Here is a 25752-nt window from a genome sequence, read left to right as displayed (position 1 = left end):
AACATGGAAATATCATCAAAGGGTCTTCTCACACAAGTTACTCAGTTCTGGAACCTCTTAGATGACCTGGCTGAAAATGATCCTGAGCGCTATGAGAAGTTCATTCAGCAGCAGCTGAAAGAGGGAAAACAGTTCTGTTCTGCCCCTGAGCCACAGTTCTGTCTAGAGACCAAGATTCTGGTGTGTAGACTTGAAGCCAGGGATGGGAAAGTCTTTAATCAAATGCCCCTAGAATAACGAGAAAATAGCTTTATCTTAGCTATTGCCACTTTAATGCCAGAAAATGCACTCTAAATAGAAAATGAAAATAGTATGGGAGTTGACGAGAGAAATGTAGGAAAATTCATACTTAATATATTTTTTTTAATTTTATTATTTTTGTGTGAGTGTACGGTCAAATCAGATCTGACTGGTACAGGAGAAGATTGTCCCTCCTTCCCCGGCAGAGCATCTGGTGGATTTGAACCGTGCACCTCTGGGATTGTAGTTGCAGCTCCTTGCCACTAGGCCACCAGAACTCCCCGCATACTTAATATATTTTAACAGTCTCAGAGTGAACTTTTTTTTCTGCTAGAATGAAGAGAAACAATGTAAAGATTTTCTAGAGAATTAATTGGAGCTGTTTCAAATAAAGATAAGTTATTTGGCTAATGAAGGTGACAAGAGAAAAACCCCAAAATGAACTTGCTTTCAAGTTAATTTTGCCTCATAGCAAACCGACATAGAGTGGTGTCAAACTGTCTCCTAGAGAGGGTTCCAAGACTATATTTACCAAAGCGAACTACCTCATACTTCTCTTGAGAAGCAGCTAGAGGGTTCACGCCACCAAACTTCCAGTTAGCATTCTAATGCTTAATCCACTGTGCCTCCAGGACCCCCTTCAGAGAGAACCAAGACCAGTTATACAGTCAATTCCAACTTATAAACCCAACTCTTAGCCCATTGCACAACCAGGGATTTTTTCGGAGGGTACTGAAAAACCAAACCCAATGCCATTCTACAGTGAGCCATCTCACAGTTTCCAGGGCTGTAATCTTAATGGGAGCAGACTTCTTCATTTTTTACCCTCTGAGAGCAGCTAGTGGATTTTAACCACTACCCTTTGGGTGAGCAAGCCATCATGAAACCTGCCATGCCTGCAAGTCCGTTTTTCAGAAGGATACATATATACATATATACACATGTTGTTGTTGTTTATTGCCTTTGAGTAGCAACCCTATAAACAAGAGAGGCCTGAAGTCTTTCTTTAACTATCAACATTTATCAAAGTTCATAGATCAAAGTTCACAGAGATCCTGGAGTCATGTTGTTTAGAAAGTAGATATATATACATACATATATGTTTTTGTTGTTGTTGTTGGTATGTGCTGTCAAGTCACCTGTAACTCAGCATTCCTGAAGCCTGGCCTGTCCTAAACCAGTCTCATAGACTGCAACACACGTACTTCCATTGCCCTAATTACTGTATTAGTCCCTCTCATCTGCGGTCTTCCTCTCTTGTGCTGTTCCTCCACCCATCCAAGCATAATGTTCTCTAAGGGTCGACCAGTCCCTCCTGGCCATATTCCCAAAGTATGTGAGGTATGTGAGAACAGAGCTTCAAAATCCTAACCTCCAAGGAGAAACTTGGTTCCACTCTTTCCAAGACAGACCTATATTGTTTTCTTGGCAGTCCATGGTATGTTCAAGACTCGTCTCCAGCACCACAAAATTCAAAGGCATCAATTGTTCTTTCATCCTTAGTCATTGTCTAGCTCTCTGATGCATAGCAAGTAATCGTGGACACTATGACCTGCATCAGGCACACCTTAGTCTCTAGGCTGATATTGTCGCTTTTCAGCACTCTATAGAGAGGTCCCTGAAGGCTAATTTTCCCAGTGCAATTCGTCTTTTGATTTCCTGACTGCTGGTGCTGAGAGTGTTGTTAACAACCTCAATTTCTTCTCCATCTATCATGGTGCTGCCAGTTGTCCCAATGGTGAAAATCTTTGTCTTGATATTGAGCTTTAATCCATATTGAAGGCCGCAGTCCTTGACCTTCTGCAGCAAGTACTTCAGGTCCTCCTCAGTTTCAGCGAGCAGGGTTGTGTGATCTGCATAGCACAGATTGTTGATGAGTCTACCTTTAATCCTGATGCCACATTTCTCCTCATAGAGCCCAGCCTCCTGGATAATATGTTCTGCTTATAGATTAAAAAAGTATGGAGGATAGGACACATCCTTGGCGTACACCCTTCCCAGTTTTAAACCATGCAGTGTTTCCTTGCTCTGTTCTGACGACTGCTTCCTGGTCCAAGTATAGGCTTCGCGTAAGCACAAGCTAGCGTTCTGGGATTCCCATCCTTCTCAGAGTCAGCCACAGTTTGTTGTGATCCACACAGTCAGAAACCTTTGCGTAGTCAAGGGAACACAGATATTCTTCTGGTACTTTCTGCTCTCAGCCAAGATCCATCTGGCATTAGTGATAATATCCCTAGTATCATGGCCTCTTCTAATCCCAGCCTGCACTTCAGACAGTTGTCTATTGATGTGTTTTTGGATGGATAATCTTCAACAGAATCTTGTTTACATGTGATAGCAGTGATATTGGTGGATAATGTCTGCACACTGTCGGGTAACCTTTCTTTGGAATGGGAACAAATACAGCTCTCTACTAGTCGTATTGTTTGATAATTTCCACACTCTGTCGGGTTGCCTGTTTTGGGGATAGAAATAAATATTAATCTCTTTCAGTCAGTTAACTAGATAGTTGTCTTCCAGATTTCTTTGCATAACCTGGTGAGCACATCAACTGAAAGATGTCAATTGGCATTCTGTAAATTCCTAGGGCGTTATTTTCTGCCAAGTCCTTCAGAGGAGCTTGCACTTTCTCCTTCATCACTATTGCCTCTTGATCTTGTTTCTTTAAATTCTTCTGTGTCAGCCAATTCTTTTTGGTACATTGACTCTGTATATTCCTTCCATCTTCTTTTAATAGTTCCTGGATCATTAAATATTCTGCCTATGGCATTCTTCTGTACATTTGTGCCTCAGTTCTCATTTTCTCTAGAGTAACCAAGTTCTTGATCAAAAGATGGCAGCTTTGGAAAAAATCAAGGAGGAGGGGAATTTCTTTAAAACAACTTGAATAATAATAATTTTAAAAAATAATTTCAATATGTAGAATGTCCTACTTGGAGCCTAAACTTCTCCTTCCCTTTCCATGCTATAATGAGTTGCCTTTACTTTTAAATATTTTGAAATAGTTTTTGATGTATGAAAATTTGTTTGTTTTGTAGAAACCAAGAGAAAAAACAGTTTTCATTAACTTCTGTCAGTGGAAAAGGATCCCGGCTCCACAGTCAGCCATTCACCCAGTACCTATCAGTGTTGGCAGACCAGAAGATATTTCTGAGACCTCAGGTACATAAAATGAGAAGAGAGAAAGCATATTTTAAAATTTTTATTGTGAATTGGCATAAATAAAATTTTACTTGGTAAAAGACATTTTAAGTGTAAGATTTTATTTCATGATGGCATGGCAAATTAGTGAAGACTTAAATCTTTCTAACAATATGAGCCATTTAAAATGGACTAGTTTCGTACTTTGTGTCTATAGCACCGCTCTAACTATCTTTGGAAAAATACTGGGGTAAAATTTATATTTTCTAACTGTAGAAGGTGCTATAAACTGGTTTTTCATTTTTTGTTGGAGCTTTGTAAGGATTACTGTGTAATATGTTACCTGACAATAGCATTAGTGACCTAGGTGATGTTATCTTCATTCATTTCTTCTGAACTACACCTACAGATGTTTACACAGTCATCAATGTTGCCTACCATCCTGATATTCTCCAGGCAGCAGACAAGGACCAAATTAAAAAGGATCAGTTGATACGGATGGCTATGAAATGCATTGAGGAACGATTCCAATTCACTCTTTCATTTTCCTACAATATTATAGAGCATAAAATAAAAGGAAGCTTTTTAGGGATGAAACAGAATTTGATGGGAATTCACACTGACGCCACAGATTTCACAGAGAAAAGGGGTAGGTTGATGGATGTAAAAGGAAATTTTTTAAAAAGGAAACTTATTTAAGATTTTTTTTTTTCGATTCTGTGTACATTTGAAAGCTGGAAGCCACTCTTTTAGTAGAAGATGAGAAATTTGTTAGAAAAATATGAAGACCAGGTACTTGAAATAATAGAAACCTCCTGCAGACTTCTAAGCTAAATTCTCATTTTAAGATTCTTTGCCTTAAGATTCCCAAACATTTATGAAGTAATGAGTTTTGATTTATAGTGGTAGAATAATTACCTTAATTACAGATAGAGTTGCATAGCCAATAAAGGAATTGCTGTCAACAAGTTGTACAATGGTTAAACCCCAAACCAACAACTAGCTTTATTTGAAGCTGTAATTAAAAGAAAACTCTTGAATTAGCAAAACTTGTGTGAATAAGGGGTTGATTATATGTTGTCATTAATCACATTATTAAGTGGTAATTAATGTTCTAAACCAAAATGGCTATGAATGAATATATGAGAAATCAATATGGTTTGTACTTCTACTGAAATAAAGAAAAAAGATTATGTGATATATTTACAATAACAGAAGAACTGGGAGGAGAGAGAAAAGAGGAGCTGCTGAGGTTGCTCTACATACAACTTACAATTCCATGGAATTTGGTCCTGTGGTTTGGATGGTCAGTTTGATAGTTTTATGGAACAGTCTGGGTAATTATTTTAAATAATGTGTTTAGTGTTTTGTTCTGTCTTCAGACGTGCATTGTCTGGGGTCTTGCAAGCAAGACAGGAAGCCATCCTAGGCCCAGTTGATTCACCTGGCACAACAAAGGAAGAAAGATAGGAAATGTGTAGTTAATTATCTCCATAGGCAACTTCCTCTTTTGCCATGAGACCAGAACAACTGTATAGTGCCTCGCTATCATTACTGAACATTTTGGTCAAAGAATCTATAATAGGATTCCAGCCAAAAGGAGGAAAATACAGAATTTCAAATTCTCATGGAATCCAAATTTTCTGAAGCCATGGAGGCTAGATAAACCGTTAAAACTTATCCTGAGATAATCTTTAAGCCAAAAATAATCTTCTTAAAACAAAACAATAGCTTAACTAATAAGAATGTCTGCCTTGGTAATTGTACTCATTAAAGATCTGTCTATATGGCATCAAACTGACAACAGCAACAAGAAAGATTGTGTAGGAAACTTAAGGGGCAGTGAATTTATGAAGGAAAAACAACTCAGGAAAGAAGGGTAAGGACTGTCATACCACTGGAACAAAGTAATGTCATGAATTATACAAACAGACTATTGAATTTATGTGTGTTATGCTGGGTATATTCTTAAAACAGTAGCATTTACATTTTATAGCTGGCCAACATTACATATGTTATCATTCATAGCTGACTTATGTTTTATGTTGATTGATTTGTAAGTTTTACTGCCTCTCTTTTTTCCTTCCTTCTTGTGAAGAACTTACCCTTGAACAGATAAATAGTTCTGTGAACAGTCCTGATTGCTTACCTCAGCTTAAACTTCCAAAGACTCAAATCTCAGGCAAAACACGATGTCTGATTGAGGAGATTTGCAGTACTGAGTTCCAGGTAGAAAAGAAGACACCAAACTATGAATTAAAAATTGTCAAGGATCTGAATGAAAAGCCTGTAAAAATGGAATTGATGGTTGAATTACCTGGTATTGAGTCTGTCTCCCTGTGTGAACTTAGTGTCTCAGAGGTAAGTTGAATACATAAGAACTAAATTTCTGGCAGCATTCACTCTAGTAGGGAAAAAAAAAAGGAAAACAAGCCCATTGCCATCAAGTTGATTCTCATAGTTTCTTGTGTGTTACCAGGTAGAACTGTGCTTTGGGGGTTTGGGGCTCTAAACCATAAGAAAGCAGATACTGGGCCTTTCTTCTCCAGCACCACCAGGTGGGTTTGAACCACTAACCTTGGTTAATAGTGGAGACCACACCATTTGGACTTCCCACAGGGACTTTTGTTTATATGTGCCACATTTAAATTTTTATCTCGGTTATTTCCCAGTCACAGAGTTCTGCAGCAACAAGAAGCAGAAACTATTTTTCACTAGTACCTTGCAATGGCTTCTACAAGTTTGCTCAGGTAACATGTATGCTACAGGTCTTTTCAGTTCCATGAGGCTTGTATATTCAAAGAGCCAGTAAAGCAGCAATTATCATCTGAGATGTATCATTTTTTATAGTTGTTTTTATTGCAGTGTCCCATCGAGTCAGAACCAACCCGTAGTTGATCCTCCAGTGGGTTTTCAAGAGGCAGTTAATCTCATGGAAGGCGATTGCGTATCCTTCTCCACGCAGCAAACCGCGTGCCTTTGAGATTGCAGTACAACTTCTTACCACTAGGACACCAGAGCTCCTTTTTTTTTTAATGGTAGGGGAACAATTGAAATAGAAATGGATTCTAAAACAAATTTCTACCCATGTTCTATTGGTCAAAATTAAGAAGTCATAAAACAGGGAGCTCTGGTGGCCTAGTGGCAGGAAGGTGCACTGCCAATCCCAGAGGCACGTGGTTCTAATCCACCAGATTCTCTGTTGGAGAAGGAGGGATAATCTCCTCCTGTACCAGTCAGATCCTATTTGACGGTACACACACACACACAAAATAATAATAATTTAAAAAAGTTTTTTAAAAAAAGAAGTCCTGTAAGTATGGTGTCTCTCTGGACACTTAAGGTGCGTCTGATACAGACCATGATCTTCACAATCACCTGTTATGCATCAGAGAGTTGGACAATGACCAAGGAGGATAGAAGGAGAATTGATGCCTTTGAGCTGTGGTGCTGGAGAAGAGTATTGAGGGTACCATGGACTGCTAGGAAAACAAACAGATTCATCCTGGAAAGGGTTAAACAGGGTGGCTCCTTGGAGGCAAGGATTCTGGGGCTTCATCTGACATACTTTGGACATGTTGTGAGGAGAGACAGGTCCTTGGAGAAGGACATCATGCTTGGGCGGGTGGAGGGACAGCGCAGGAGAGGAAGGCCCTCTATGAGGTGGATTGATTCAGTGACTGGGGTAATCAGGATGGGAGTGTCAGAAACAGTGTGATTGGCACAGGACAGAGCAGAGTTTAGGGCTGTTATACATAGGGTCGCTATGAGTTGCAAGTGACTCGACAGCACATAACAACAACAACAACAACCTATAAGTATGGATGGTGAAGAGATTGAGATAGTTAAGAGTTTTAGTTTACTTGGTTCCACAGTCAACACTCTTGATAACAGCAGCCAGGAAATCAGGAGATGAATTGCATTGGGAAAGTCATCTGTGAGGGACCTCTCAAGAGTACTGAAGAGCAACAATGTCAGTTTGGAGACTAAGGTACATCTGATCCAGGCCATAGTCTTCAGAATTGCTTGCTATGTGTCAGAGAGCTGGATAGTGAATAGGGATGATAGAAAGAGAATTGAAGCCTTTGAGGTGTGGTGTTGGAGAAGAGTGTTGAATATACCATGGACTGCTAGGAGAACAAACAGGTTTGTCCTGGAGAAGGTGTAGCCTGAATGTTCCTTGTAGTCAAGGATTCTGAAGCTTCATCTGACATACACTGGGCATGTTGCAAGGAGGGACTGGTCCTTGGAGAGGGACATCATGTTTGGGAGAGTGGAGGGACGGTGCAGGAGAGTAAGACCCTCTGTGAGATGGATTGATTCTGTGAGTGGAGTGGTGGGGTTAAGTGTGTTTGAGACAGCCAGGTTGGCACAGGATAGAACAGCGTTTAGGACTCTTGTACATAGGGTTGCTATGAGTCGCAAGCGACTCGTTGGTGTATACCAACAACAACAATAAAACAGTAAAGCTGTAAAGTCGAAGGAAGTAATAATTGGGAACTATAGTGTGATCACAGATAATTGAGTGATTGCAATAAAGAATTCAAAACAGTGAATAAGGATGACAGAAGAAGAATCAATTCCTTTGAATTGTAGCGTTGGAGAAGAGTGCTGAATATCCCACAGACTGCAAAAAAATCCCACCACAAAACCCAAACAGATATATCTTGGCGAAGATACAGCCAGAATGTTCCTTGGAGGCAAAGATGATAAAATGTCATCTCACATATTTGGGGCATGTTGCTAGGAGAGGCTTTCAATTGGAGAGGGACATCATGTGGGGGAAGGTGGAAGATCGGCAGAAGAAACGTAGACCTTCAACTAGGTGGATTGACACATTGACTTCAGCAATGGTCCCAAATGTGTCAGAGATTGTGAAGATAGTACAGGATAAAACATGGTTCAAGATCTGTTGTTCATAGAGTCATTATGAGTTGTACTTGACAGTTCCTAACAACAACAACAAAGGTATTCAGAAGCCACAAATAATTTTTTTCTTTCCCAAGGAAAACATCTTGAACACAATTCTAAACTCAAAGGATAAGATTTTGCTGTAGTGATCTACATTGCAACCACAGACCTCTGAACTACAAAAACCAAACTAATCTGCTCCCCCATCTCCATCCACCATATAACATAGGATCGGGGGAAGGATCCATAGCAAACAGTCTCATTTAAAAAATAGGTATAAAGTGTGCGACTCTGAGCAGTTTCTAGTGAATAGCAGTTCTGAATTCCTGGTGGGCAAACATTGTTGCAACCCCTGCAGAGAGAAGATACTAGTGGAATACTTAGTTCCCTGGTTTCACTACTCTCCATGATCTTCAGATTCAGTTTTGGGGAGATTTTTGTTCCTTTGTCATCTACTTTGGTCACATTTGGAAAGAGCATTGGAGAATATGCCATCTTTAGGTGTTGAACCGTTTCTCAGCCTGTTTACTGCTTAAGAAAGTTGGAGTCCAAAGGTTTTATGCTTGAAGTCAGATTCCTTTAGTCCAAGCTGCTACTATTTTATTTGATTCAATCAGCACTACAACCTAGGACTCTTTTTTTTTTTTAGACATGCCAAGGCTTTTCTATTGTATCATTGTGGACACAAGAAAGAATTACTGGATTGATTCAGAAGTTTGAACAAGAGATGTAAAGCACTGTGCTTTAGTTTCTGCCTTTCAAGTCAGATGTCTCAAGTCAGCTTAACTCAAGCAATCCTATAGAAACAGAACAAAACACTGTCTTCTCCCATCCTCACGGTTGCTGCTTGAGTCTATTGCTTAACCACTGTCAATCCATCTCTTAAAGGATCTTCTTTTACAAACATGATGTCCTAAAAAAAAAAAACAAAAACAAAAACAAAAAAAACAAACATGATGTCCTGATCCAGGAACTGGCTCCTCCTGATAAAATGCCCCAAATATGTGAGACAAAGTCTCACTGTACTTGGAAACAGGGCAGTTCTTTTCTAAGCATCTTTCTTTTTCTGTAGTACCTTGTTTAATGTAACTGATAGAATTAACTTATGCTGCAAATATTTTATATTCCCTTTGTTGTTATTTACCTTCAAGTCAGAACTGACCCATAGCTGACCCTCCAGTGGGTTTTCAGAGGCAGTTAATCTCATGGGAGGAGATTGCCCATCTTTCTTCCGTGGAACAGCTGGTGGATTAAAACCATGTGCTTTTAGGATTGCAGTTCATCTTCTTACCACTAGGCCAGCACAGCAAGTAATTAAGTTATTTGTCTTGTTTGTAACAGTTTTGGCTTAATGCTTTATCACTAAATATGCCTCCACCTTTCCAGGCTCCATTAAGCCTTCCTGCTGCTGGCTGATCATTCCCAAATCCAATGTCACATAATTTGAGACTTCTAATAACTGCAACAGCCTATTTTCAGTACTGTGTTAATGAATGAATTTTTTATGTTTCATACTTGAACTCCAATGAATGAAGACCAAATGAGCTGTGGAGGATATCAAGAATATCGTCCATGAAGAATGCAAAAGATCATTACAAAGGCAGAAGAAGAAGAAAAGACCAAGATGGATGTCAGATGAGACTCTGATTATTGTATTAGAGCACCAAGAAACCAAAGCTAAAGGAAGAAATCAAGAAAATAAAGGGCTGAACAGAAAATTTCAAAGAGCAGCTTGGAAAGACAAAGCAAGGTTTTTTATATAATGAAATGTGCAAAGAGCTGGAGCCAGAAAATCAAAAGGGCCCAACTTGCTCAGCATTTCTTAAGCTGAAGGAATTGAAAAACAAATTCAATCCACGAGTGGCAATACTTAAAGATGCTTTGGGCAGAATATTAAATGATCCAAAAAGCATTAAAAGAAAATGGAAGGAGTACACAGAGTCACTGTACCAGAAGGAAAAGGCTGACAGAAGAATTTTGTGAAAGGATATATGAGCAAGAGCTTTTGGTGATGAAAGAGGAAGTTCAAGCTGCTCTGAAAGAATTGGCAAAAAATAAGGGTCCAGGAGTTGGCGGCATACCAATTGACATATTTCAACAAATAGACACTGCCCTGGATGTGCTTACTAAGTTGTGCCAAGAAATCTGGAGGACAGCCACCTGGCCATCTAACTGGAAGAGATCTATATTTATTCCCATTCCAAAGAATGGTGACCTGAAAGAGTGCAGAAATCATTGAACAATTTCATTAATATCAACATAAAAGCAAGATTCTGCTGAAAATTATCCAAAAATGACTGGAGCAACACGTCAACAGAGAACTACCAGATGTGCAGGCTAGGTTTAGGTGAGGCTGTGGTACTAGGGATATTATAGCTAATGTTAGGTGGATCTTGGCAGAAAGCAGAGTACCAGAGGAATGTCTTATCTGTGTTTCATTAACTGTGCAAAGGCATTTGACTGTGTAGATCACAACAAACTGTGGTTGATTCTGAGAAGAATGGGGATCCCAGAACACTTGATCGTGCTAATGCGAAACCTATACTTGAACCAGGAGGCAGTCTTCAAACAGACCAATGAGACACTACATGGTTCAAAATTGGGAAGGGGGTTCTGTCTCCATATGTTTTCAATCTGTATGCAGAACAGATCATCCGAGACGCTGGTCTGTATGAGGAAGAATGTGGCATCAGGATTGGAGAAAGATTCATCAACAACCTGAATTATGCAGATGACACAACCCTGCGTTCTGAAATTGAGGAGGACCAGAAGCATTTGCTGCAGAAGGTCAAGGACTGCAGCCTTCAATATGATTGAAGCTCAAAATCAAGAAAACAAAGATTCTCCCCACTGGGCCAATTGGCAGCATTAATTATGGATGGTGAAGAGATTGAGGTTATTAACAGTTTTAGTTTGGTTCCATAATCAACATTCTTGGTACCAGCAGCCAGGAAATCAAGAGACGAATTGCATTGGAAAAGTCAGCTGTCAGTGACCTCTCCAGAGTACTGAAGAGCAATGGCTTCATGCTGGAGACTAAGGTGCACCCAATCTGGGCCATAGTCTTCACACTTGTGTGCTATGCATCAGAGAGTTGGACAGTGACTAGGGATGATAGAAAAAGTATTGATGTCTTTGAGCTTTGGTGCTGGAGAAGAGTGTTGAATATACCATAGGCTGCTAGAACAAACAGGTTCGTCCTGGAGAGGGTAAAACCGGGCAAGGACACTGAAGCTTTGTCTGACATACTTTTGGCATGTTGCAAGGAGGGACCAGTTCTTGAAGAGGGACATCATGTTTGGGAGGTGGAGGGACAGCACAAGAGAGAAATGGATGAAATGGATAGATTCAGTGATTGGGGTAGTGGGAGTAGGTGTGTCAGAGACAGTGAGGTTGGCACAAGATAGAGCAGGGTTTAGGGCTGTTGTAAACAGGGTCACTAGGAGTCACAAGCAACTCAATGGCACATAACAACAACAACTTACAGTAATACCAGCCAACTTCATTGCAGCCTCATTGTGAGTCACAAAACAGTAAGTAGGCTCTTCTTATAAGAAAAGAATTTAATTGCTGCCATAGTAATCCAATATAATATAAAGTTTAAATGGAATTGATTCCTTGCTTCCGAGATGACAAAAGAGAAACAACGGTCGTGCCAAAAAGGGCCACAGCCACATGCAGCCTATTTGCTGCACAAACTGTGCCAGCTGTGTGCCCAAAGACAAGGCAATCAAGAAGTTAGTAATCCAATACCTGGATGAAGTGACATTTCAAACAATGCAATAGGCTTGGAAGAATGTTTGACAAACAAGGACCTCCAAGTTGCTCTGAAGGAATTGGCTAAAAATAAGGCTCCAGGAATTGACAGCCTACGAATTGATTTATTTCAACAAACAGACGCTGCCCTGGATGTGCTAAGTTGTGCCAGGAAATCTGGAGGACAGCCAGCTGGCCAAGTGACTGGAAGAGATCGATATTTGTTCCCATTCCAAAGAAAGGTGACCCAACAGAGTGTGGAAATTATTGAACAATATCATATCACATGCAAGCAAGATTCTGCTGAAAATGATCCAAAAACGTTTGGAACAATGTCAACAGAGAACTGCCAGATGTGCAGGATGGATTTAGAAGAGATCGTGGTACTATGGATATTATAGCTAATGTAAGATGGATCTTGGCAGAAAGTAGAGAATACCAGAAGAATGTGTATCTGTGCTTCATTGACTATGCAAAGGCTTTTGACTGTGTGGATCACAACAAGCTATGGCTGACTCTGAGAAGAATGGGAATCCCAGAACATTTGATTGTGCTAACTTGATCGTGCTAATGAGAAACCTATACTTGAATCAAGAGGCAGTCATCAGAACAGCGCAAGGAAACACTGCATGGTTCAAAATTAGGAAGGGCGTATACCAGGGATGTGTCCTGTCTCCATACCTTTTCAACTTGTATGCAGAACAGATTATCCGGAAGGCTGGACTCTATGAGGAGAAAAGTGGGGTCAAGATTGGTGGAAGATCTATCAACAATCTGCGATATGCAGATGGCACAACCCTGCTTGCTGAAACTGAGGAGGACCTGAAGCGCTTGCTGCAGAGGGTCAAGGACTGCAGCCTCCAATATGGATTGAGGCTCAATGTCAAGAAGACAAAGATTCTCACCACTGGGCCAATTGGCAGCATCAGCATGGATGGTGAAGAGATTGAGATTGTTCACAGCTTTAGTTTGCTTGGCTCCACAGTCAACACTCTTGGCACCAGTAGCCAGGAAATTAAAAGGTGCATTGCCATGGGAAAGTCTGCTGTTAGGGACCTCTCCAAAGTACTGAAGAGCAATGGTGTTTCCCTGGAGACTAAGGTGCGTCTGATACAGGCCATTGTCTTTGTGATCACTTGTTATGCATCAGAGAGTTGGACAGTGACTAAGGAGGATAGATGGAGAATTGATGCCTTTGAGCTGTGATGCTGGAGAAGAGTATTAAGGGTACCATGGACTGCTAGGAAAACAAACAGATTCATCCCGGAAAGGGTTAAACCGGGCGGCTCCTTGGAGGCAAGGATTCTGAGGCTCCGTCTAACATACTTTGGACATGTTCTAAGTAAGGACCAGTCCTTGGGAAGGGACATCATGCTTGGTAGGGTGGAGGGACAGCGCAGGAGAGGAAGGCCCTCTATGAGGTGGATTGATTCAGTGACTGGGGTAATCGGGATGCATGTATCAGAGAGGGTGCGATTGGCACAGGACAACAGAGTTTAGGGCTGTTGTTGTACATAGGGTCTCTATGAGTCGCAAGTGACTCGACAGCACATAACAACAACAATGTGAAACCTATACTTGGACTAAGAGGCAGTCATCAGAACAGAGTAGGGAGACACTGGATGGTTCAAAATCAGGAAGGGGGTCTGTCAGGGATGTATTTTGTCTCCATACTTTTTCAATCTGTATGCAGAACAGATCATCCGAGACGCTGGGGTGTATGAGGAGGAATGTGGCATCAGGATTGGTGGAAGAATCATCAACAACCTGCGTTATGCGGATGACACAACCCTGCTTGCTGAAACTAAGGAGGACCTGAAGCACTTGCTGCAGAAGGTCAAAGACTGCAGTCTTCAAAATGGATTGAAGCTCAAAATCAAGAAGACAAAGATTCTCACCACTGGGCCAATTGGCAGCATCAATATGGATGGTGAAGAGATTGAGACCTTTAACAGTTTTAGTTTACTTGGTTCCACAGTCAACACTCTTGGTAACAGCAGCCAGGAAATCAGGAGATGAATTGCACAGGGAAAGTCAGCTGTGAGTGACCTCTCAAGAGTACTGAAGAGCAATGACGTCAGTTTGGAGACTAAGGTGCACCTGATCCGGGCTATAGTCTTCCCAATTACATACTATGCATCAGAGAGTTGGACAGTGAATAGGGATGACAGAAAGAGAATTGAAGCCTTTGAGGTGTGGTGTTGGAGAAGAGTGTTGAATATACCATGGGCTGCTAGGAGAACAAACAGGTCTGTTCTGGAGAGGGTGAAGCCAGAATGCTCCTTGAAGTCAAGGATTCTGAGGCTTCTTCTGACATAGTTTGGGCATGTTGCAAGGAGGGACTGGTCCTTGGAGAGGGACATCATGTTTGGGAGAATGGAGGGACGGCGCAGGAGAGGAAGACCCTCTGTGAGATGGATCGATTCTGTGAGTGGAGTGGGGGAATTGAGTGTTTGAGTTGGCGAGGCTGGTTGGCACAGGACAGAATGGCATTTAGGGCTCTTTTACATAGGGTTGCTATGAGCTGCAAGAGACTCGATGGCACATAACAACAACAACAACAACAACAACAATATTCTCTTGGCTACCGGGGAGCTCTGGTGTCCTAGTGGCAGGAAGCTGCACTGCAATCCCAAAGACAGTGGTTCCAGTCCAGCAGCTGCTCTGAGAAGGGAGGCCTCCAGCTGCTCTGAGGGATAAGGATGGGCAATCTCCTCCTATGTGATTAATTGCCTCAGAAAACACGCTGAAAGGTCAGCTCTGGGTTGGTTCTGACTCAACATTCTCTTGACTTGATCTACTGTCCACCTTCAAGCTTCATTATCCCGACCTCACCCAGCAGCCTAACCCATGCAGGGTCTCTCTCCCTGGACTGCTAGAAGGAAGCTAGCTCTACGTGGACTCCTACAGCACAGCCCACAATGCTCCTCTAGCAACCAGTTTATATTTATGCATAGTTTTCTTTACAGCTACTCCTAATCTCTCATGTGATTGTTTAGTACTCATATTGCCAATAAACATATTTTTATGGCCTTAAAGAAGTTGGTAATTCAAAATATAGTAGAGGAGGCTGCCATCAGATACATTTCCAAAACGAATGTCTTCTACACATTCATGCTTCCCAATCTGTATGTGAAACTGCACTATTGTGTGAGTTGTGCCATTCACAGCAAGGTGGTGAGGAACTGAAGGACAGAACTCCTCCATGAAGATTTAGATGTGCAGGTGCTGTGCCGCAACCTCCACCAAAATCCTCATAAGGACTTGATTTCCTTAAAGGCTGAAGAAAAAAAACTAATCCAAAAGAAAATAAAATGGCATTTATACTTATAAAAAAAGTTTAACTGGAAATATTTTTTGGTTTCTTCTTAGGATGATTTATTGATTGAGGCCTCTGATAAGTACAGATTACATCTCAATCTTCCCGAACCTGTTGATACTGAAAGGACTACAGCAAAATTTTTTAAAGAAAGAGCTATCTTAATCATCACAATGCCTTTGATATAAGAAAGAGAATCGTACACTGAAGGTTTTCTGAGGAACCATCATGTGCATGTGAAAGTACCTGCATTATTGGTGAAGAAGGGGTGATTTATTTTAGGTAGTAATTTTATATTTCCTAAGAATTCCTTTGAAAATGAAATTTTTTTTTCTCTTCAGCTCTTATGTTTTACCTATTCTTTTAACTCTTATTTTCTCAAGAACTGGTAACTACTAAGTCTTATATTGCCATGATATACATGTTCTGAAGATATTTGTAGTGGTCTGAAGTAATTTAAATGCCATTTGAAAAATATAGTGTGTCTTTAAGTAACATGAAAAGATTCTAGGTTTAGTTGTTTAAAGTGTTTTCTTAAAAAAAAAAAACCAAAAAAAGTGTTTTCTTGTTTATTCTTTTGGCTTTGAAGTCTCTCATAAACCTTTGCAGCAGAAAAAAATTTCCAGATTATGCAAGAAACTTTTTATTACAGGACAGGTTATTATATTAAGTTTCCTTGAGCAATAAATTATCTAGAGCCAATATACAATTATTGTTTCTATGAACCTTTGTACTTCTATAAATCAGCCCTGCCAGGAATCTAAAATACCTAGCCAGAAAGTTTTAATATCACATGTGGAATTGTCTGCCTATTGTACTACATAGACTCAATGATAATTGTCTCTAAATGCATGTAAAATGTGAAGTATACCCATTTTAGAAAAATGAGTTGATTTGGGAATCATCTCCCTAAAAAATGATTAAAAGTGCAAAATTATTTCTTTTTCAACACCTTAATGGATTCTCAGTATGAGGTACCAACTTTTCTACCAACATTAGAAAACCACTTTAAATTCTGAGCTTCTCTGTGATCTTTTCTAGATACAAGAAGTTCCCATTTAATTCTTAGTTTCTGATCCAACATAAGGTTTTTAAAGTCCTTATTTTAAAACTTATTTTTTTTTAACTTTCAAACTTTAGAAACTAATGTAAAAGAAACTAATATACTCTACTTGCAGTAGAAATTAATTTTGTTTTTAGGTGCCATTTAGTTGAAAACAACTTATAGTGACCCTATAAACAACAGACCTGAAACCCAATTTTTTTAAATCATTATTAAATTTTATTAGTTTTAGTGAACATTTACAGAGATTTTGGGTCTGAAACCCTATCTTATCCAGTACAATCTCTATTATCTCCCACTGCTGCAGTCACTGTGTGAATCCATCACATTGAGGATCTTCCTCTCTTTCACTAACCCTCCATCTTTTCAAACATAATGTCCTTTTCCAAGGAATAGCCTCTCTTAGCAAAGCTTCATTATGCTTGCCTCCAACGAACACTGCGCATACACTTTTCCCAAGATGTATCTGTGTGTTCATTTGGCAGTCCATTCAGCACTCCTCCAACTCAACTCAAAGGCATCAACTCTCATCCTTACTCATTGTCCTGCTCTCAGATGAACAGCAAGTGATGGAAAAGACTGAATCATGAGCATGCTAGCCTTCAAACTGACATCCCTGCTCCTCAGTAATTTGCAGAGGTCCCTGACAGAGGACTTGCACAATGCAGTGTCTCCTGATCTCCTGACTGATGGTATGAAAGGTGTTGATTGTGAATCCAAGTATGATGAATGGTTGACAATTTCAGGGTTTTTTCCATCTGTCATGATGTTGTTTGTCAGTCCAGTGATGAGGATTTTTGCCTTCTTAGTTTTGAGACGTAATCTGTATTGAATGCTATAGTCTTTGATCTTCTCCAGCAAGCATTTCAAGTCATCCTCATCTTCAGCAAGCAAGATTGTTTCCTCTGGAATAATTAGTATGGCATTTAAGAAAATATTTTCTTAACTATGGCCTGGATTAAAATGGTTTTTAATGAAAAACACATTATCAAGACCTACCGTGCTTATCCACAACTTGTGTGTCTTACTGTGTTGGCTTGTTTCTTTGTTGTTGTGGTGGTGGTGGTGGCTTAATTATGTTTCACACTATCCTTCATTCACGTTGTGTTTCATGCAGTCATTCTCATTCACTGTTGTTGTTGTTGTTATGTGCCGTTGAGTCGTTTGCGACTCATAGCGACCCTATGTACAACAGCCCTAAACCCTGCTCTAAAAAACAAAAAAACAAACAAACAAAAAAAAAACCCTGCTCTATCCTGTGCCAATCGCATTGCATCTGACACACCCATCCCGATTACCCCAATCACTGAATCAATCCACCTCATAGATGGTCTTGCCCTCCTGCGCTGTCTCTCCACCCTACCAAGCATGATGTCCCTCTCCAAGGACCTGTCTCTCCTTACATGTCCAAAGTATGTCAGACGAAGGCCCAGAATCCTTACCTCCAAGGAGTAGCCTGGTTTAACCCTCTCTAGGATAAATCTGTTTTCTTGGCAGTCCATAGTACATTCAATACTTTTCTTCAGCACCAAAGCTCAAAGGTATCATTTCTCTTTCTATCCTCCCTAGTCATTGTCCAACTCTCCGATGCATAATAAGTGACTGCAAAGACCAAGGCCTGTATCAGGCACATCTTAGTCTCCAGAGAGACACCATTGCTCTTGAGTACTTTAGAGAGGTCCCTAACAGCAGACTTTCCCATCACAATATGTTTCTTGATTTCCTGGCTGCTGGTGCCAAGAGTGTTGACTGTGGAGCCGAGCAAACTGAAGCTGTGAACAATCTCAATCTCTTCGCCATCCATCCTGATGCTACCAATTGGTTCAGTGGTGAGAATCTTTGTCTTCTTGACATTGAGCCTCAGTCCATACTGAAGGCTGCAGTCCTTGACCCTCTGCAGCAAGTGCATGAGGTCCTTCTCCGTTTTAGCAAGCAGGGTTGTGTCATCTGCATATCGCAGATTGTTGATAGATCTTCCACCAATCCTGACGCCACACTTCTCCTCATACAGCCCAGCCTCTCGGATAATCTGCTCTGCATACAGGTTGAAAAGGTATGGCGATAGGACACATCCCTGGCATACACCCTTCCCAATTTTTAACCATGCAATGTTACCCTGCTCTGTTCTGACGACCGCCTCTTGGTCCAAGTATAGGTTTCTCATTAGCACGATCAAGTGTTCTGGGATTCCTATTCTTCTCAGAGTCAGCCACAGTTTGTTATGATCCATACAGTCAAATAATCAATGAAACACAGACATTCTTCTGGTATTCCCTGCTTTCAGCTAAGATCCATCTAACATCAGCTACAATATCCCTTGTACCATGACCCCTTCTAAACCCAGCCTGGACCTCTGGCAGTTCTCTGCTGATATGTTGTTCTCATTTATTACATTCTATAAAATTAATCAACACTTAACTATAACTATGGTTACCCTGTCTTTCCAGATCCCCACCAGATCTTCCCCACTTCCTTTACTCACCTCTCTGGCATGTGAATTTTTATGATGCTGGAAGTTATGGCACCACTTTTGAGTAGCAGCAGAACACTGTCTGATATGGTGCCAGAAGATGAGGCCCTGAGGCTGGAAGGCACTCAGAAATATGGTTCAGGAAGGGCTACCACCTCAAAGTAGGATGCAGAGGGAATAGAGCATTCATCCAATGAATAGCCTTAATTTGATGTGCTAGAACTCAAAATGAGGACAAATAGCTGCAAATAACCATCAATTGTAACATGGTAAATATGAAATATAAATGGGAAAACTGGAAATTGTGAAAAAGAAAATGAAATACATAAAAATCAACAAAATGGACTGAAATTGGAAAATCATATGGTCTACTGTGCTGGAACGTATCATTGGTCCAGTGACAGGAGGAAGGAATTGTATTCAAGGAGCTCTAATGGCATACTCTGTAGTCTGGTAGTTTGAATATTTGGGAGAAAGATGGGTCATTTCCAGTGTGAATTAATCTTGAAACCCTAATGGAGGTGCTGAGTCAGTTCAGACTTGACAGAGGAAGAGGTGATATCTTCATCATCAGATCATTTCAGGATCTATCCTGAAGTGCAATGCTGTTAGTGACAGGATAATATCAATACTCATACATGGAAAGGCTGTTAATTTGACTGTTGTTAAAATTTATGCATCACCTGAACTTACAAACTACATCAAAAACAGATTTGATGCATTAAATACTAATGACCAACGAAGAGATGAGCCGTGGAAGGACTTTTCCCATGTTCGTGTGGTTGGTGTTAGGTGCCCTCAAGTTGACTACAAATCATAGCAACCTTATGAACAATTGATCTGAACCTGTCCTGTCCTATCCCATCCTCATCATCGCTGACATAATTGAGCCCATTGTTACAGTTATTGTTGCCTAAGGACCTTTTATGTTTTGTTGCAGACCTTTCCAAGCATGACGTCCCCTTCCAAGGACTCACCCCTTCTAACATGTCCTGAGCATCTTAAATGGATGTTTTGCCATCCTTGCCTCTCAGGAGCACCCTGGTTCACTTTCTCCAAGACAAGTTTTTTTGTTCTTTTGACACTCCATAGGATATTCTCTACACTTCTCCAACACCACAGTTCAAAGGCATCAAGTCTTCTGCCATCCTTATTCATTGTCCAACTTTCAGATGCACAACAGGTAATTGAAAATACCATGCCTTGAATCAAATTCACCTTAGTTTTTAAACTGATACCATGCTTCTTAACACCTTGGAGAGGTCTCTCCCCCCACCACCCTGGTTCTTTTACTCTGATAATTTTAGCTCATAAGTATAGGCCTCTGATGAGGTTTTTCAAAAGTAAAACTTTTATTTTATACCGGTTTACTTCCAAAGTTCGTATACATTGTTTTTCACTCCAGATTGCCTAGTCTATGGTATAAAGAGACTGACCAATACAGCCAGAAATGCACAATCTGGAGAAGATAAAATTGATGAATGGGACCTTCTAAAAATTAAATCCCTGTGCGCATCAAAAACTTTTTCAAACAGAGTGAAAATAAAACCTACTAACTGGGAAAAAAACATTTGGCATATCATTTCAGACAAGGGTCTCATATAAAAAATTTATAGAATCCTGCAGGGCCTCCACAAGAAAAAACTGATAACACAATTATAAAACGGGCAAAAGACATGGAAGAACTTCACAGAGGAAGATATTCAGATGGCTAACAGACACATGAAGTGCTCAAAATCACTGGCAATAAGAGAGATGCAAATCAAAACCATAATGAATAGATGAATGGGACCTTCTAAGAATCAAATCCCTATGCACATGCAAAAACTTCTCCAACAGGGAAAAAAAGGAAGCCACAGACTGAAAAAAAATTTGATAATGACATGTCAGACAAGGGATTTATATCTAGGATTTATAGAATACTCGAACACCACAACAAGATAAACAATTGAAAAATGGGCACAGGATATGAACAAACATTTCACCAAAGAAGATATTAAAATTGTGAACAAACACATGTGGAAATGTTCAAAATTCCTAGCTCTAAGAGAAATGCAAATAAAAACAACTATGAGATATAGTCTCACCCCAGTAAGAATAGCAAAATTCAACAGAGCAGCAAACAACAAATGTTGGCGAGGTTGTGGAGAAATTGGAACCCTTGTTCGCTGTTGTTGGGAGTGTAAAATGGTACCACCACTATGGAAGGCAGTATGACGCTTTCTCAAAAAGTTGGAAATAAGAAAGTGCAACAATGAATGAATGGAAACCCAAAGTCTCTGTAAATGTTCATTAAAATCAATAAAATTTTTTAAAAAAAGTTGGAAATAGAAATACCATTTGACCCAGACATTCTACTACTGGGAATATACCCTAAAGAAACCTGAACAGCCACCCAAGCAGATATATGCACATACATATTTCCTGATGCTTTGTTCACAATAGCAAGGAGTTGGAAACAATCCAAGTGCCCATAAACAAATGAATGGATAGAGAAACTGTGGTATATTCACATAATGGAATATTACAAAGCACTGAAAAACAAAGAACTCATATTATACAAATTGCATGACCATGGAAGACATTATGCTGAATGAAATATCTCAGTCACAAAAAGACTAATACTGCATAATACTACTGTTTATAGAACAAGTCTGATATGGGGGTTGGGGGAAAACAGAAAGGAGGGGATGACAAGAGTTGCACAGTAAAGTGGTCTGAGTGGAGGGGGACTGTATAACAATAAAAGAACTTTTTTCCCAAAGAAAAAATTGAACTGGGGGGAGGGGGCACAGGGAGGAAAATGTGCAACAATTAATGAATGGAAATCCAAGCTCTTTATAAATTTTCATTAAAACCTTAAAAAACACCAACACGCTATGAGATACTATTTCAGTCCAGTAGCAGTGGCAAAGTTTTAACAGGACAGCCAGTAATAAATATTGGAGATGATTGGAGAAAATGAGAACTGAAACACAAATGGAGACTTGTACACCAATGCTCACAGCAGTGCTATTCACCATTCCAAATGTCCAACCACAATAGAATGGATTTAAAAAGTATGGTACATTCACATGATGGAATACTATGTAGCACAAAGGGGCAATTATTGTGTAAATTACTGCCTAACTTGGGAGGGACTGGAAAGCCTTATGCTCAGTGAACTAACTCAATCCTATAAGGACAAATACTGTATAAGACCATTATTATAGAACTTGTAGGAGGATCCAAGGGGGAAGGGGTGAGCAGAGGGTTGAGAATGAATGGGGCTGGGGTGGGGTGTGGTTAATCATTGGAGAGGTCTTTGATAGCAGATTTACCCAATGCCTCCTCTTTTGATTTGACTGTCAGTACAAGGGTATTGTGGTATAAAAAGTTTATCCTTCAAAATGTCTCTTTTTTTTAAAAAATTTATTATTAATTTTTTAAATGAAAATACATTTTATTCATTACACAAAATTATATATACATTCATTTGAGTGGTGTGTGTGTATAAATATCTATATATAGCATATATATAGACATAAACAGTAGTTGTTACAAAAATTTTATTATTTTTGTGTGTGTACCATCAAATCAGATCTGACTGGTACAGGAAGAGATTGCCCCCCCTTCTCCAGCAGAGCATCTGGTGGATTCAAACCGCATACTTCTGGGGCTGCAGTGCAGCTTCTTGCCACTAGGCCACCAGAGCTCCCTGTACAGTGATTCTTTTCTAAGAAATTACTTGACGGGGAATAAGTACATATATATTATATATTGCCTTATCTGCTTATCTTTTTCTTTCTCACTGCTATTAACTCAAGACTGACTCATAGCTGCTCCTCCAACAGGATTTCTGAGGCAAAATGTCTTTCCTAGTCAGGAGAGATGATCAGCTCATTGGAGCTCAAGCTCTTTCCAGCTGCACAACTGATAGCCTACACTGCTCACCAGTCTCTGCAACACCAGCTTGCATCACTTTGCATGAGTCTCTGTGGGACTTTCCAGTGAACCACTGGACCCAAGGGACACAGAGGAGGGAGGGAACTGAATATGGAGGAACTGTTGATGCCAGAAATCATGGAATTATACAGCAGATCAAACATTTGGAACACTGTTGACTTTCCATTTCTTCTATCTGGTCTGCTACTAACCTTAGCAAAACAAATTTTGAATACAGGTGTTGATTGTAGATCAAAGTAAGATGAAATCGTTGAAAACTTCAATCTTTTCTCCACCTATCATGTTGCCTATTGACTCTGGTGGGGCGATTTTTGCCTTCTTGATGTTAAGATGTAATCCATATTGAAGGCTATAGTTTTTGATCTTCTGCAGCATTTCAAGTCCTCCTCATGTTGAAAAAGCATAATGCAGGTCGTTGATATATATGCACCAACCACTGAAGAAACACAAAGAGGGTTTGAAGAAACAGGACTTCCACCAACTTCTGCAGTCTGAACTTGACTGAACATGCAATCAAGATTCACTAATAACGTGATTGGAATGCAAAATTTGGAAATAAAGGATTATTACTGTTGTTGTGTACTGTAGGGTTATAATCAACACATACTGACCCACGGGTGGGTTTTCAGAGGCAGTAAATCACATGGGAGGAGACTGCCCATTCTTTTCCTGTGGAGTAGCTGGTGAACTCAAATCACATGACTCTGGGATTGCAGCGCCACTTCTTGCCACTAGGCCACCAGAGCTCTCTAGTAGTCGTAAATTAGACTTGGTGACAGAGATGAGGCTGAAGACAGAATGGATTTTATGCAATGATTTATTGATTGAAAATATATTTAAAAATAAAATACAGCTTTTCTCAGTCTTACCCCCACCCCGATGTCAGCCTCATTCTACAACAGAGGCACCATATAGCATTTGTCCCTTTGTGACTGAGATACCTCACTCAGCATAATGTCCTCCAGGGTCACCCATTTTGAATAATATTGCATGAGTTCCTTGTTTTACAATGCAGCATAATATTCCATTGTGCGAATATACCACAGCTTCTCTACCCATTTGTTTGTTGATGGGCATTTGGGTTGTTTCCAACTCCTTGCTATTGTAAACAAAGCTGCAATAAACATGGGTATGCATATATCTACTTGGGTGCCTTTATGATCTCTTTAGGGTATATTCCCAGTAGTGGAATTGCTGGGTCAAATGGTATCTCTATTTGCAACTTTTTGAGAAAGCGCCACATCGCTTTCCACAGTGATTGCACCATTTTACACTCCCACCAACAGTGAATAAGGGTTCCAGTCTCTCCACAACCTCGCGTACCAATGAGGGAGTTTTTCTTTTGCGTTTGAAGGAGAGGAGCAAATGGGGTGGGTGGGGGGCGAGGAGAGGGGTGCAACAATGAATGGAATTCCAAAATCTCTGTAGATGTTCATTGAAATGAAAATAAATTTTAAAAAAACAAAACAGGAAGACAGCATGTCAGAAGACGGTGGCCAAGTCTGTGAAGGAACCACTCAAATTTAAGATATTCAATTCACAAACAGGTAAAGGCCCGGCTCACGTGTCCAGCCCCACCTGGGTTTGCAGGCACTGACCATTATACAGGCAGAGCCAGAGGACTAACTAACATACTGAGGGCCTTAAGAGCACCCCACACCATGTGACACCCCAAACTACTTAGTCTCACTCCGTCATCATACGGCTCCCAAACCATGGGTAATGTACCTGTAATCTGTCAAGAAACATCTGCATTTGATATAAAATTATGTTGCGCGGTTAAAAAAAAAGACAAGTGGTGACCATACACTGGGACCTTGCCTGACAGGTCACTGATATAGGAGTATCAGCATCAAAACCAGATCAATTACTTGCGTGAACTTAAAATGGAAGCTGAACAAAATTAATTCCACAAGAATGAAAATAAGATTTTTAATCTAACTCATCTGAATTTAAAAACCATACCCAATAGGAATGAGGCACTGAGTGCTAATGCTTAAGACCAGAGGGGCTGTGGTATGATATCAAGGATATTATCCATGAAGCAAGTAAGAGATCATTAGAAAGACAAGACTAAAATAGACATCAGAAGAGACTGAAAATTGCCTAGAATGTTAAGCCAGAACAAAGGGAAGAACTGCAGAAGTAAAAGAGCTGAACAGGATTTCAAAGGGCAGCTTGAAAAGACAAAGTATTATAATAAAAAAGTGCAAAGAGTTGAAGTTAAAAAACATTTACCAAACTCAAAGAAATAAAATTCAAGCTTTGACTCGTATTACTGAGAGATGCTATGGGCAAAATCCTGTATGATCAATGAAGCATCAGAAGACTATGGAAGGAATATGCTGGACTAAAAAGAATTCGTGGACACAGAACCATTTTAGGAAGTGCAGCATATGATCAAGATCCGATGGTGATCAAGGAAGAAGTTCAAGCTGCATTGAAGGCATCTAAATAAGGTCCTAGGAAGTGATGGAATACTAACTGACACATTTCAATAGATGTGCTTACCAGTCTCTGCCAAGAAATTTGGAAGACAGCTTATGGGGCCAACTGAGTGGAACAGATTCATATTTGTTCCCATTTAAAAAACAAAACAAAACCCAAGAGAATGTGGAAATCATGGAACAATATTACTATCACATGCAAGCAAAATATTGCTGAAGATTATCCATAAATGACTTAGAATAGTACAAAGACAATTACCAGGATTTCTAGCTGAATTTAGCTGAGGCCATACCACCAGGGATGATACTACTGATGTTAGGTAGATCTCAGCTGAAAGCAGAGAATACTAGAAGGTCTGTTTTATTAACTATATATTTTTTTTAATTTAGGTTGTTTATTTTTCATTTCAATGAACAGCTACAGAGATTTTGGGATTCCATTCATTCATTGTTGCACCCT

The 25752-nt window shown here is 40.0% G+C and overlaps 1 protein-coding gene across 1 annotated transcript; it reads left to right on the top strand.

The window, feature by feature from the left end:
* The first annotated feature begins 3 nt into the window (after positions 1-3).
* On the top strand, positions 4-15555 carry PIH1D2 (PIH1 domain containing 2). The gene is made up of 5 exons (XM_006890777.1): positions 4-180; positions 3279-3402; positions 3791-4030; positions 5480-5742; positions 15421-15555. Exons 1-5 carry the CDS (start codon positions 4-6, stop codon positions 15553-15555), a joined length of 939 nt encoding a protein of 312 aa, XP_006890839.1.
* Positions 15556-25752: the final 10197 nt, after the last annotated feature.

This window comes from Elephantulus edwardii, unplaced genomic scaffold (genome assembly GCF_000299155.1).
Source record: "Elephantulus edwardii isolate Elephantulus edwardi_28Jun2011 unplaced genomic scaffold, EleEdw1.0 scaffold00093, whole genome shotgun sequence".
NCBI classification, from domain to species: Eukaryota; Metazoa; Chordata; class Mammalia; order Macroscelidea; family Macroscelididae; genus Elephantulus; species Elephantulus edwardii.
This window is presented reverse-complemented; position numbering and strand designations above follow the sequence as displayed.